This window comes from Diadema antillarum, unplaced genomic scaffold (assembly GCF_040938485.1).
Source record: "Diadema antillarum isolate AM-2024a unplaced genomic scaffold, OU_Dant_1.0 seq00000649_RagTag, whole genome shotgun sequence".
NCBI lineage: Eukaryota > Metazoa > Echinodermata > Echinoidea > Diadematoida > Diadematidae > Diadema > Diadema antillarum.
Window position 1 is genome coordinate 392,513 of NW_027271563.1, and position 14,364 is coordinate 406,876.

Sequence of the window (14,364 nt, forward strand, 5' to 3'; positions counted from 1 at the left end):
CATGCTTTCTTAATTCTTGTACTGAATGCGCTAGAGAACCTGGAGAATGCGCGATTTCTTCAAATGACGTCATCATGTCGGCGTAGTCCACAACGTGGACGCGAAAATCGAAAAGCCCTAAATACCAAACTGTGACAACCTTGTACAAGTGGCTACTGAGATATGTTTGACTGTACACTTGAATAAACCTAAGACATAGGACATAATAAAGTGAATTGGTTCATATACTGCTCTGTCTGTGCATATGTCTTATACATACTTACAAAGGGAAATATATTTTTATGATGGACAGATGTATAGTAAATAAGCCTCTCACACCTGGTTACTGCTTGAGTCATCCCTTCCAATGAAATAACATACTAGGTACTGAAAACTAGAATAGGTTGCCCAGTAGTCAATCCACCAAACTGCCCTAATCTTCTCATTCCAAACATTCTACCTTCCCATTTCAAATTCTTTTCTTCCACACACACACATGGTGACTTTGCCTCAATCTTGTCCATATTTCTCCCAATTACATCAAACAGTACAATGGAGCAAAATGTAAACAGTTTGAAGTATATGGCAGTGACCAAAACTAATAAGTTGAAATAAAAAAAGAATGATATCAAGCACATATTAAATTTGTTGAGCGAATTTTGCCAAATATCTTATAGCACATCACAGATGCATGATATAGTTTATACAAACACCTGTATGCATTTTCTCTACTCTTAGAGCTTTTGAGAGAAGAAAAGAAGTTGCTATGCCCTGCACACTCTTACAGGTATTAAAGAATCTATGAAACTTACACAAAACAATAAATCTAAAACTTCTACAAATCTATCAAATTTAGAAATCACCAGGGATGCTAGGCAATACCTCAGAGACAACTTTTTCAGAAAAACAAAATGCAAAGACAAACACATTGCACGATTAAATAAGGAAAAGAATAACTTCGCTCTGACTTTGTTACTGGCAAGGGACAATTCCAACGAGTTGTATCTAGTGTGTCATCTCTTTCATTTTCTTCTCGAGGTTAACCTTTAACCTGACAGCCATTCTCATCGAGCAAAGCTGTTCATTACTGTACTTTAATCTCTTGCTTCTGTCTCAAACCCCATTTCTGCAGACGGGTCATGAAATTTCTCTCAGAATCCTGAAAGTGTCGTGCTTTTGGACAAATTTCTGGCTTCAAACTTGTCATCAACCAATGGAGTGTGTCCAATGCCTTCCATTATGTGGGCATCCTGTTGCTATCCTATGTGTTTTCTTTAAAATATCAGATATGTGCCCTTGTAAACATAACAAGTGGCTATGTTCACTAAATGGATCATCTTTGGCACCTTCAGGCCCAATTCTGTATGACATCTCACATTAGACAAGTTTTTTTTTCCCTAGTGTACTGAAACATTGAAACTGTTACATCTTGTATGTTTACATACAATTCAACAATTTTAGGACACTTAGAGTCATCAAACACAAACCTACAAACACACAAACAATACAAACACACATACAGCCAGACAGAAGCGGAAATGTGTTGTCTTTCTATCATGGCATGCCAATGCACATCAATGTGACAAGGCCATGTGACATCCTTACAGTCATCATTTTAACCAGAACTCCAATTTGACTCCTGTCAATATTATGTAGCGATGCCCAGGGGAATGCGAGAAAGCTGTATACTGTTATTACGCACCTTGACGAATATATCTGTGGAAAACTGCCAACTGAAAAATACTGTTACTGCCTTGTGCAAACTGCCTCATTTGCTCAATTCTGCTTGATTGTCCACATCAATACATACACTCATCACAATGTCTACAGAAATAAATAGATGGGTTCTTCATTTCCTCACACAAAACAATTATAAAAGACCCCTCTCAAAGAACTTTCACACTGAATTTCTTTCTCTCTCTCTCTCTCTCTCTCTCTCTCTCTCTCTTTATTTTTAATGATGTAACACCCTAACATCACGCCCTTCCTTCCTGAAGTCTTCCGTGTATTTCGCCCCTCACTCGACATCAGTGTAGACACAGAAATCACTTGTTCTCAAGACCACGAGAAGCCTTGGGAGTCATCGATGGTTGTTTGAAGTGGTGAACCCCCGAATGCTCGTAAGATGAGGGATTATCCAGTTCATACAGTCAACACACTCCTTTAAAACTACCAATAACATCCTGTGTAGTGTGGATGCTAGTGGTAATCAGAGGGTTTCTGAAATAACACACTCCCTCACACCAATAATTGCTCCATTTGCTCTCTTCCAACCGTAACTGGTCAGGGCCACTGCCCTCAGATAATACTCGAGACTTTGTCCCCACTACCATGGTGACCCCTCCCCGGGCCAGGGGGCACCCTGAGCAGCGTGCTGTTGTTCACGTTGCAGTTGTTGTAGTTGTTGTCGTCCTGGCATCCGTTCTGGATGAGCACCTTGATGCAGTCGTCTGCTCCCACGCTCTTGGCGTAGGCCAGCGCCGTCCGCCCGTCGGCGTCGGCGATGTTCACATTCACCTTGTTCTGTTTGGGTTCAAGGGAGGGAGAAAAAAAAAGGCTGACGTTAGAAGAGAAATTGTCCTTCATTTTCAAAACACTCGATACCTTCTACTGAAATGAAATACTACATAACACACTGACTTTCATTTCACTTGTAATGAATACTATGGCAAGCATGTTTTCTCAGAGCCATGGTATTAACCACAATAGATGCAATATTCTGATATACATGAATTTGTAACGCTTGCATCATCCTCTTGTGAAATAAAGTGATTTGCACAAAATCAAACAAATGATGCTACACATAACTACAGGTAGATGCATAGATTCAAAGATTCTTTTGACAGGGTTTTTTTTTTTTCTTTTTGAAATTATAAATCAACAGGCATTCACATCATTTAAAGCCTGAATCTTTAGTCAAAAAAGATGTGAAATATTCCTTGGGATTCAATGCAAGTCAAATGCAACACTTCTGTAATCTAGGCAAACTGAAGGAGAGTAATGTGAAATGTGTTGGTCATGATGATTAAGTTCCATTTGAATAAGTCAGACACTGCAGCAGGTAACCTTTAGGCTTCTTCAAGCTGAGAGGCGAGTGGACTCACCCATATCAAGAGCTGCGTGATGACCACGTTGGCCATGGCACAGCTGAGGTGGAGGGCCGACCTCCCGTCTCCCTCGCCGTAGCGATAGTTGACCTCATCTGGCAGGGCATGGGCCAGGAGCAGCATCACGCCCCGGATGTCCTCCCGAATCACTGCCTCCATCAGTTGCTATGGCAACAAAAGGAGAGTCATGTAAATTAAAGGTAAGTAGCTTATCACAAACATGCACTCACTCACACACAAACAAAGATATTTGTATTCTTGGTGTATAAGAATTGGAGGTCAGGATTGGCCAGAGAAGTACAACTGCATGAATTTGACGTTTATACGTAAAAAGAAACATAAATTTCTTAAATAGAGTTAAAGACTGTGTGTTGTTTGAAAGTTTATGAAGGACACTACTCATTATGTTGTGGAGAATATTTACCTAAAAGTGACTTTGATATATTGTGAACAGACATTGGAAATGATCATGATATTTGGACTGCTTGTCCTTGTTGCACATCTATTTGAACATTCTCTTGTTCTTGTGTCACTGTACATTCACAACACAACTTTTCAGGAATCTTTCCTTTATGGTCAAGTGCTCAAAATCTTGTCTTGATATGATAATGCTAAATAACCATCTGAAAACAAAGCAATCTATCATGACTGCAATCTAGAATCATTAAAATCACTGCTGTTTTCATGTTTATCATTGATCTTGTCATCTTCTCTTTATCTCTCGTGGCATCACCATCATCATCATTAGCATCGTTGTCATCATCTATGTTGTTATTATCATCAATAGTATCATCATCATGTCATCAATACTTTCACCATCATCCTCATTATCACAATCACAATCATCACCATCATCATCATCAACATCATCATCATCACCATCATCACCACCATCATCACCAATAGCATTATCATCACACCATCAATACTATCATCCTTACCATCACCACCACCATCACCATCATCACCATCATCACACCACCATCACCACCACCATCACCATCATCACCATCATCACACCACCATCATCACCACTACCATCCTTACCATCACCATCAATGACACCATCACCACCATCACCACCATCATTCCCACCACCATCATCATCATCATCATCATCCCTGCAAGGGACAGCCCCCCCCCCCCCCCCCAAGTGAGATGCCCACTTACCGGTCCCAGATTCCTCTCTGGGTACGGGTAGGGGGCAATGAATTCCTTCTTCTCGTACTTGGCTCGTATCCATCTCTCCTTCTCCTCCCTGCCCGATGTGACAGTCGGCTTCACCTGCCCATGTAACGACACCTCAAACACACTGTTGGTCAAAGCATTCCCTTCCAACATCATCGTTTGAGCCAGCTCCGGTCTGCCAGATGGATAAAGGAGAGAGAGGAGGATGATATAGCACCTGAAGAACTCTCCTCTCTAGCATTATCAACAATCTAGTATCGTCGTGGAAATCAACATAGAACACATCACTTCTTGTTCTTCAGTAAAAATGTCTCACAGCTCTGCTTAATGATATCTGCTGCTGATGCTGCTATCTCATATATGAATGACTGTCTTCACTTGATGCTGGTTTGCTCTGAAATAGCTGGAAAGAAATTTTGTGTTACCTAGTCATTTTGAGTTTGTTAAGAAATTTGGTGTTACCTAGTCATTTTGAGTTTGTTTTTGAAGTGCAAAGAAAATGGTCAATTCAATTTGGCCCGACAATATGGTAGCTGAATCTCAGCACTGAAAAATTTTGCAAACAAAGAAGAACGAAATGTTAGCTGCTGTGATTAATGAATGCCATCATCTGTGAAAATGACCAGAGTAACCTCCAACTCACATGGCAAACTGGATGATCAAATGTTTTTGTATCTTGACAATCAAGTCTTTTTCATCTCATCTTCAATGATTCAAATATGCAAAGATTCACATTCAAGAAGAAAAAAAAAAAACCAAAACCTGAACAGAAACCCGATACCAACAGAATGAAAAGGACTAGGTCAACATGGGGAATGAAAGCTGTTGCATCCAGACAAACTTACGGCCACTCATCCAGTGTTAACGATCTGACTCTGGATACGTGTGAACCCAGGTTTCGGTGGATGCCTGAACACTCGATACACATCAAAGCACCAAGATTTAAGCTGGCCCAGTCGGGATCTAAAATGGAAGAGAACATACAGTTTTACAACCTATGGAACATTCTGCAATAATGACATGAAAATGAGATATTTAAGAGCCATACATTGACAAACTGCATCACTTTCTACTCAAATTTGTAGACTGTTTGTATTTTCATGACGTTAACCACATGTACATCTACAAACTTGAAATCTGAACAGGTACCAACCAGAAAGAAGTAAATAGAACAATCTACAACTTCACTCATTCTATCTTCACATACATCGCAGCTAAGTTTATTGATCATTTGACTTGCGTACGATTTGTGGAAATGCTAAGATTCATGGTGACAGGAAAGACTACTTCATTACAAACTGATTTATAACTCTTAATAACCACATGCTATCCGAGACATCATTGGATCAGTGAGCATACTGATTCAGTAGTTTTGACACTGATTGACAGATAATGTAATCGACAGAATCTTGGATTTCTGATCCACAAGAAAAACAGTACAGAGTTTTAAATGAAATATATTGCACATGTACTCAGATTTTCATTTGGCAATGTAAGTGATGATCAGGGTATTATATGTCAACAAAAGTCATCATGCATTGCATTGGATAGGTCTTTTAAGTGTTTCCTTGGTGGCTAAGAAAAATAACTCCAAACATAAAGATAAAGATAAGCATAAGCATAAACATAAACATAAACATAAACATAAACACAAACACAAACACAGACACAGACACAGACACAGACACAAACACAAACACAAACACAACACTAACACAAACACAAATAAAACTCACTTTGTGCTTCGCAGTCCACACATGAGCCGTTGCCGCGGACTTTCCTGATGGTTTCTACGATGGCGCTCTGCTCCAGGTTGGAGAGCTGGCTCTTGCCCTTTGCACTCTCGTTGGTCTGCAGACATGCAAATATGCTCTGCTCGATCGCCACCACCCACTCGTCACGCTCCTGCAAATCAAAACACATTTTTATTCCAAACACAAGCTGGATAAATGGATATAAATTCTTACAGGCTGCCATGAGCTGCATCACGTTATGTTCTGTGGTCTGTAGCTTATCATATATGGGTAGTACAGTACCAAACAGCCTAGTGTACATGAGTTGCTGTAAGTGTAATGACACTGAATTGAACATATGGGACTTACGGCCATATTTACAGAGGTGGACTGAATCAAATCCATGGTTTGAAATTTAGTTCCTTGACTAATCAGTACACATTTGATACTGGATGTCTGTTAGCACACATGATGTATCATATGCATTTATGCATTCAAATATCATAATAGTCCATGGGCAAGATTTAAACTGCCTTAATGAATTCCAGCCAAAATGTAGTTTTACATACTAATTAATAACTAACTAATTTTATTCAACTGCACATGACCTGTCTCTGGTGAAATATAAACATGTTATTTTGTCAATATTTACTTTCATTACTGGGGACAGAAAAAAAAAATTATTGTTCTTTATTGTCTACTATCCTGCTGTATCAGCATTAGTCATAATTTTATTTCTCTACAGATTGTCTTTAAATATGGACTTTGTTTCTCTCTATCACTCATGATTTCCATGTTTTTTTTTTACGAACAAACTCAGTTGAAAGTGGTATATAACAAATTTGTAAGCTCTACTCAAAGATACAATTTTGTGCTTCATAGAGCATATACATTGTGAATCTTATCAACTATAACTATTGATGGAACTTCAGAGCTGAAAGAAAAAAAAACATTTTGTGACTGTTGGGGGAGGTGGAAGGGATGCTGGAAGGAATGAAAGATTTCAAATATGAAAATTTCTAATAGTGGAGAGTATTTTTGGTCGAAACCTCACCTCTGAGTTGGTCGCTTCAAAGTGCCATGATCTGTTGTCCAAGGATACGATGATGAACTCACAGTCTTCACTCTCTGAGGGTGGCGTGAGGAGAGAACGGGACACACGGGATAAAACAGCTGATCAAAATATCTGAAGAATGTGCATTTGTATGCAGAACAAAGTGACTCTTGTCTCTTCTCCCCCTCTCCCTCTCTCAACCTATCCATCCCCCTTGACAAGGGCTCTGCAATATGTTTGAGGAACTTGCATCTTGAGTGAGCATACAAGTGTACATGCAGATTCACCAAATCAACTGGCCCATAAATGAAGTTTATAGCTCCAAACATATACTTTAGTAGGCAATTATATTCATTTCACAGACAATGTTGTTCATTCATAAGTCTGATTGTACACTTGATGAGCATTAACTACAAAACAGATATCACAAATAAATCCAATCCTTCATAATAGCTAGAAGGCTAGTACAATTCCTCATCAAAAGCTGGGCTTATTTTTACAGAAACCAGAAGTATAAATTGTAACTCTTTAATCAGCACAAAGACATGATAAAGAAATGTCATTTCACTGAACAATAGGATCATTTGTGCACATGTTACTTACACACAACAATAAACAGGGCAACAATTGAGCCTTGATTGTATTGTGAGCACATAAGAACATGGAGCTGTAGACTACAATTGAGCTCTCTTTTCTTTTCATGTGTACAATTCTAGGATCCTAGGACATTGGGGCCAACGAGCACAAAATACGTAATGACCACAGTCTATATATATCGAGTCAGATCTCTAGGAACAGATGTGAAGACACTACCTGAGCTTGGATAAAACATAGATTTCTTATTTTTCCCAACATTTCAACTCTTTAAACTGCACAATATCATTTGATTTCACAGGACATGTCCTGTATATATGTGTTTGATTACTGTATGCGCCGAACATTTCGCAAAGTTTTTATATTTCACAAATTTTGCGAGTCAGGTGCTATTGGCGAATTTAAAGACACATGAAAATATTTACTCTGATCGCGACGTGACGTGCATGCTCATATTTCTCCATTCAGTACTGTACTTCATGATTGTGATTTTAACCACACGTAAAATTGTCGGAAAGTCCCAATTCGCGAAAAATTAGACTTGCTAAATATATGACATATAGTTGTACAGTACTTAGTTCATTACTCCAAACCCTATCAAACCCTGGATGGGAAAGCCTAGACAAAACTACCATGAACGACTAATGGTTTACTACCATCAAGGTAAGAAATGGAGTTGAAAGGTGTCTGAGCTTTCAATCCTAGCTGATGAAGATTCAGCTAGGATCAAAATCTCAGGCCCCTTTTGACTTCATTATCTTGCTACTACTGTAAAAGTGGAAATTTTTGCAAGAGAATTTTTTTTTCTTCACATGGTCAAGTAAGACGAAGTTTGCACATCTTTAATTCTGCAGAATCAAAACATTAAATAGTTTTCCATATATCCAGCAAAAAATTTTGGTGTACTTTTAGTTTTGTGCTGGTTTCTTCTTGTGCCAAATGCGCAAAAAATTTCACACCAAAGAAACTTCCATTTTCGCAGAATTTGATAAAGCAGTTTTGAGCAGCTTTTTGTTTGGCTACAGGGTGACAAGAGGGTACAAACTCACCTTCTAACGGGTGGTGGTCTATACTCTTATTACCCCCAGAGCTCTTCATTCTCCTGTGCTTCTTCTTAGACCCGTGACCATCTCGACTCGTCATCCCCATTTGGGGAAATGAGAGGGGAGCGTCGATGCCGTTTGAGATGCCTGCATTCCAGGAAAAGAGTGAGAAGAGAATGGCGTACTAGCCTGCCTCCAAACTTGTAGAAGGAGTCACATGACAAATTCACAAAGGTGGTTTAGATCAAAATCACGGTTTATATTTAGTCCATGGACTGTTAAAAATGAGTGTGAAATAGCTGTACCTTTCACATTAGCTATAAATGCATGGTTACTGGATGTCTGTTGACATAAATAATCTGTCACACCCATTTACGCACAAGAAATTTGCATAAACCATGGACTATATTCAAAACCACCTTCAGGAATACGGGCAATAGATTTCGATCAATGAACACAAGCATCAAAGATATGACAACATTGTTAAGTAACTACATCCAGAATATTATGTTACCAAACAAACCCTGAGGAGGAGGAAATACAAAATAGCATGGAAAGACACATCGATGATATTGATCAGAGTTTATTTTGTGTTTATGTGATAATTCTAGAATTGATATTTACAGATAAATGTACAGTATGTAACTTGTGCCCAACAAGCTATTCAGTTGGTTTGAATGATTACAAGGTTACTCATACCCAAATACATCAAGACAAGTGTTTTAAATAATGAAGACAACTCTTTCCATATCAGTGAAGTTAATTTGTCAAATTTCTCAAAAAACTTGAATGAAATTTAATAGCAGATCCAGAGAATAAATGAAATTTCACTGTATAATCAATGTGTGTCCATAGCTGCCTTCTCTGGTGTTTTACAGCACTGTAATACGAAGTGACTTATGAAACTATCAGTACTGGTTATCTGATGCACAAAATTCCAACTGATTGTAAGATTGCATACACGGCAGCATGAGTAGATATACATTGTATTGTAGGGCCTACACACAAAAAGGAGCTATGCAAAAAATATATCTTCCAATCCACAAATGCCTGTTATGTTTGGAAAGGGAGTAATACATCTTAAGAACAATACTACATTTGGAGAGCAGCAGTATGGGCATTCACAGCAGGGGAATTACGGTACAGGGCTGTGCTGCGTCAAGCGCTCATGAAAATTCTGAACTTATTCATGATATCATACAATACTTCCTATCATAACATCACAATACTTCATTACAGAAAGAAAATGCACAGCAGCAATATTTGCATCAAGCAATTTTGTCTTGGGTTGCAGAGATCAGAGGCTTAATATATATCTATAAAGAAATGTTCGGTTTAAGAGCCATCATACAATGTTTGTGCATTTCCCAGCCACCACCAGACTTTTCTCCAACCTGTGGTTATCAGACATGCACAAAGACAAATGCATTTTGTCACAATGAAAACTGAAAAGAAAGGCATGAATGTTAGGCAAAAAAGGGGTGCAGAGGATGGACCAATTTCACAATGGTTTTTAGGGAGACCAGCGAGAGTGAACAGCACACCACCACAGCCCACAACACCAAGTGATAGCAGCACAAGGTATATCACAGAGGCACACAGACAGCTAGACACAAACACAGACAAGAAAACAAACAAACAAAAAAGCCCAGACTGTAGCACCACCAAAAGACACATACAGTATACAGTCAAACCTGGGTAAAGTGACCACTTTGGGGACTCAAAAAAGTACTGGCCTTTATAGACTGGTGGCCATAATAGAAAGGGTGACAGCATATATGACCTTCAGCAAGTATTAGCTAGTACACATCACAAACATGTCTCCTATACATATACTGTATAAACTGAACAGGTCTTGATACACTACCACACTACTAGTTGTCGCACTTCAGACAGATATACATTTAGATGTAAATTACTTGTTTTGTTTCTAGCTTCTCTGATTTCTTGTTAAGCAATTTGATTGTCTCCCCCCCCCCCCCCCTTTCCAAGAAAAAGATTATCAGTTGAGATTCAGCAACTTGGGAAGAAGCAAAAACAAATTCAACTTGGTATGTCCACAGAAAGGCCTTAAATTGGAGTTTGTGGCTACACATCAAAACTTTGACCGAAGGAGACAAATTAGGTGACCATTGGACAAGCTACATGTACAATGTATATACATGGTCACTATAAGCAGGGTCTTCAACACACTTACTGCCCAGGTAGTTTGTGGTGCCTGCATATTAAGAGAGTGGCTGCTAAAGACAGGTGACCATAACAACCAGGTTTGACTGTTGTCCCCAGATTCTGCTTTGATTTTGTTTCTGACAATCATACAAACTTTTCGGCTGATGGAAGTATTCACAGAACATGAGAATTCATAAACCACATGGCAAAAAAAAACAACAACCCCAAAACAAAAACAGCTGCTTGTCATATGGAAGAAAATTTAGAATGTGCTAATTTGAATAAATCTATGTCACTGTTCGACGGTGACTTCAAAGTTGCTGCAGCAATAGTGAGGGAATAATTTTGGAGGTACTGCATGGGGGGGGGGGGGACATGGGGGGGCGTGGCGGGTGGGGGAGGGCGGGGCAGACACAAACAAACACAAAACACAAATGGACTCAAACACGGAAAGGACAAAAACACAGACACGGAAAAAAGATGTGATCTTGGTCGTCCTCTGCCCACCTTTTCTGCCGCCCTCACCTGGCGTGACAGATGAGTTTGAGATGACGACGGCGTCGGTGAAGACCGTATCCCGCGGTAACGAGGTGGATTTGGTCTTGGCCTCTTGCACCTCTCTCTGAGACAGCATGGGACTACTGGTGTCTCGAGAGAGAGCGGTCTGGTTGGAATGGACTGATGTTCCTACGAACCAGGGACAAGAAAAATCATACATGGGACTATCATCAACTGGACTGTCTTTTTCTTTTTTGTTACACCATTTTCTTCTCTCTCCTTTTGTTAAGTCTTTGAAGGGGCAAATTATGGGACTACTGCCGTAAGGAGAAACATGAAGAATTTGAATGTAAAAAAGTGATATGTCCATTTTCATCAAATTGAGATATTTGAGATGGAAGTTGGGGAAAAACTCAATTAAAATATGTGATGAATTTAATAATATCAACAATTTTTCTTTGTTATGAGTGCAGTATCATTGAAAAGATTTAATTTTTCTTTCTTTGATGATGACCTTGCTTAAAAAGGTTTGAAAATGGCATTTATCTGTTTTTGCATCAAAACTCTTCATGTTTCTATTTTCTTTGTTAATTCTCACCAGATGAGAAGAATAGAATTATCATTGTCAAAACAAAAGTATAGAACTGTTGATATCTAGGAGAGTTACACCTCTCCAATTCCCCCCCCTTTTTTTTACTCTTGCTAGGGGGAAAGTAATATCATTAGGATTATGATTTTTTTTTCACTCCTTTTTCTTTGCACGTAGGAATGTCATTGGCTTTACTGTACCTTGACATACATGTATTGCATAATTAAACATCATCAGCATCAAAACAGTAGATAATTTTAGTCACTTTTCATCTGTGTTTGTAGGCAAAGTTTCCAGGAGAACTGTAGTATAGTGGATAAACCAGTGGAGTTTTTACCAAAGATTTCCTGCATTTTTTTTTTTAATTCCTTCATTTAGTCTATGATTCCAGACACTCTTGCTATTCTCACCTGCATGACCCGATATCGTCATGGACTTCATGTTGTTGGCGATGCCATTGGCCCCTGAGTTGGTTTGTGCCGGCGCCGATCCCGGTGGCATGTTGGCCCTGGCTAGCGGCGGTCTCCTTCCCGGGACCTTCACCGTCGTGTTGAAGAGTCGGATCTCCTTACCGTGCACGTCATCCATGTAGTCCTAAATATTGGGATTCATGATGGAGAGATGATTTATGACGTAAAGATTGCAAAGACCATTGCTTCATGGACAAATACGTAGAAGGATGGGATCAAATAAAAGCAAAATTCAGCTAACCAATGGAAATGGTGATGTCTTCGCTTGATGTTGCCTGTATATTTTTACCTCTCTTGCATACTATGTGTTTGCTTCCATCAAAGGCATGGAAACAAGCCATCAACATTGTAGGCTTGTACACTCATGAAAGATAGCAGAGGTTCTTCAGGATCCTCACAGATTTGCTGCAAAGTCAGCAAAGGGGATGAACTATCAGATGGGATAGATTTAAGATAAATCACAGCTTAGGTAAAGTATTGTGGTTATGACTGTAGATATTATAAGTCAAACAAATCATGCCAGTCTTGATAAAGACTGCTGGATATTTCTTCTACCCTGGCACCCCACAGGTACTGGGCAGAACGTTCTGTATGCTAGGTGTTACAGAAAGGTTTAACTGTCTGCCATCGAGAGAGGATTAACTACATGTGAAGTCCTGCAAAAAAACATCCACATGCGTACCACTTTGCTGCGCATTGATCAATTTTCAAACAACATGTGATGCGGTTACCTCTGAGAAAAGACAGTGTCCTTACGCATCATGAGCTGGAAATCTTAAAGAAAATGGTGATGGTTGGAGGTGCTAAACTCTGGTGGGACCACAGGGGACTTACGTGTAAGCTGGGATGATACGTTAATCTGCCGTCATCACACAGTGTCACATACTTCTTCTTCCACTCCTTATTCAGCGGCTTGCTACTCCTCTTGTACAGATAGCCCTGTTAAGAATGGAGTGAGAAAAAAAAAATACAAGATTTAGCCAAAAAATAAAGTTATACATAAAACTCACAAACCACTGCTCTTGACTCATGGTACATCTGAACACAAAAGGAAGCCACCTCACATAAAAATTTTGGGAAAAACGTATCACTCAGACCAGTCGGCTCATGGTGAGGTGGAGGGGTATATTAGGATTGCGACTGGAACATAATTGTGTTTGAACAAAAAAAAAAAATTATCATTTCATATCAGCAAACTACATGGTAAGTTGTGAGGTGAGGACGTCATCACCTCACTATTTGCATATTCATATTTCAAGGTAAACTTCACAATTTCATAACTGCCCTAATTTTGACCCACTTTTGATCAAATTTTCATCGTTGTTCTTATCAGATGTTATTCTCTTTTCTTAAGAATTTCTTCAAACTAGTCCAGTAGTAGAGTGCAAAATAGTGTGAATATGCAATAGCCTATTAATTTACACAGGATTGTCAGCTCACACAAAAAATACATTTATGCACTGTATCCACATCTCCTAAAGGCAATTAGCATAACATATCTTTTTGAAAACGGAAAAATTGCACTAACATTGCAGGCTACTTGTACATCAACATATGGAAAACTAGAATGTCGCTATGGCGACGGGTATATCTCTGCCATAATGCATGGTTCTCCCAATACATCTACAGTCATGTCTTGTTAATAGACAGTCAGATAGAGACAAAAGTGTCAATTAAAAAAATAGGTTTTCATAATTATGATGAAAAAGCTAAAACATTGTCAATAAAATATGCATATCTAATGGCCTATATGAAATATTGTGTCAAAAATGTTTTCATTTATTTCTCTGACCTGTGTTTATAAATTTTCAATTTCCGTTATTTTGTAAATGCTCTGTGCCTCATGGGAAGAGCGTACTAAACATCAATTCCATTGTGTTGCATAGTTGACAGCTCCATCCTGGGAACTGTGTTATCTGTGTTATCATGCTCTGGGGTTG

General features: G+C 39.0%; 1 protein-coding gene across 1 annotated transcript in view; it reads right to left on the reverse strand.

Annotated features, from left to right (window-relative positions):
- Window positions 1–1,971: 1,971 nt before the first annotated feature.
- Window positions 1,972–14,364, reverse strand: part of LOC139736462 (arf-GAP with GTPase, ANK repeat and PH domain-containing protein 1-like) — a 186,812-nt gene continuing 174,419 nt past the window's right edge. Inside the window, exons 9-18 of the mRNA XM_071647213.1 lie at window positions 13,259–13,363; window positions 12,365–12,548; window positions 11,393–11,554; window positions 8,705–8,845; window positions 7,062–7,135; window positions 6,011–6,179; window positions 5,120–5,237; window positions 4,257–4,449; window positions 3,084–3,251; window positions 1,972–2,502 (exon numbers count right to left, since the gene is read on the reverse strand). Of these exons, the coding sequence (XP_071503314.1) occupies window positions 2,278–2,502; window positions 3,084–3,251; window positions 4,257–4,449; window positions 5,120–5,237; window positions 6,011–6,179; window positions 7,062–7,135; window positions 8,705–8,845; window positions 11,393–11,554; window positions 12,365–12,548; window positions 13,259–13,363 (1,539 nt within the window). The 3' untranslated portion in view covers window positions 1,972–2,277. The remainder of the gene's footprint in view (window positions 2,503–3,083; window positions 3,252–4,256; window positions 4,450–5,119; window positions 5,238–6,010; window positions 6,180–7,061; window positions 7,136–8,704; window positions 8,846–11,392; window positions 11,555–12,364; window positions 12,549–13,258; window positions 13,364–14,364) is intronic.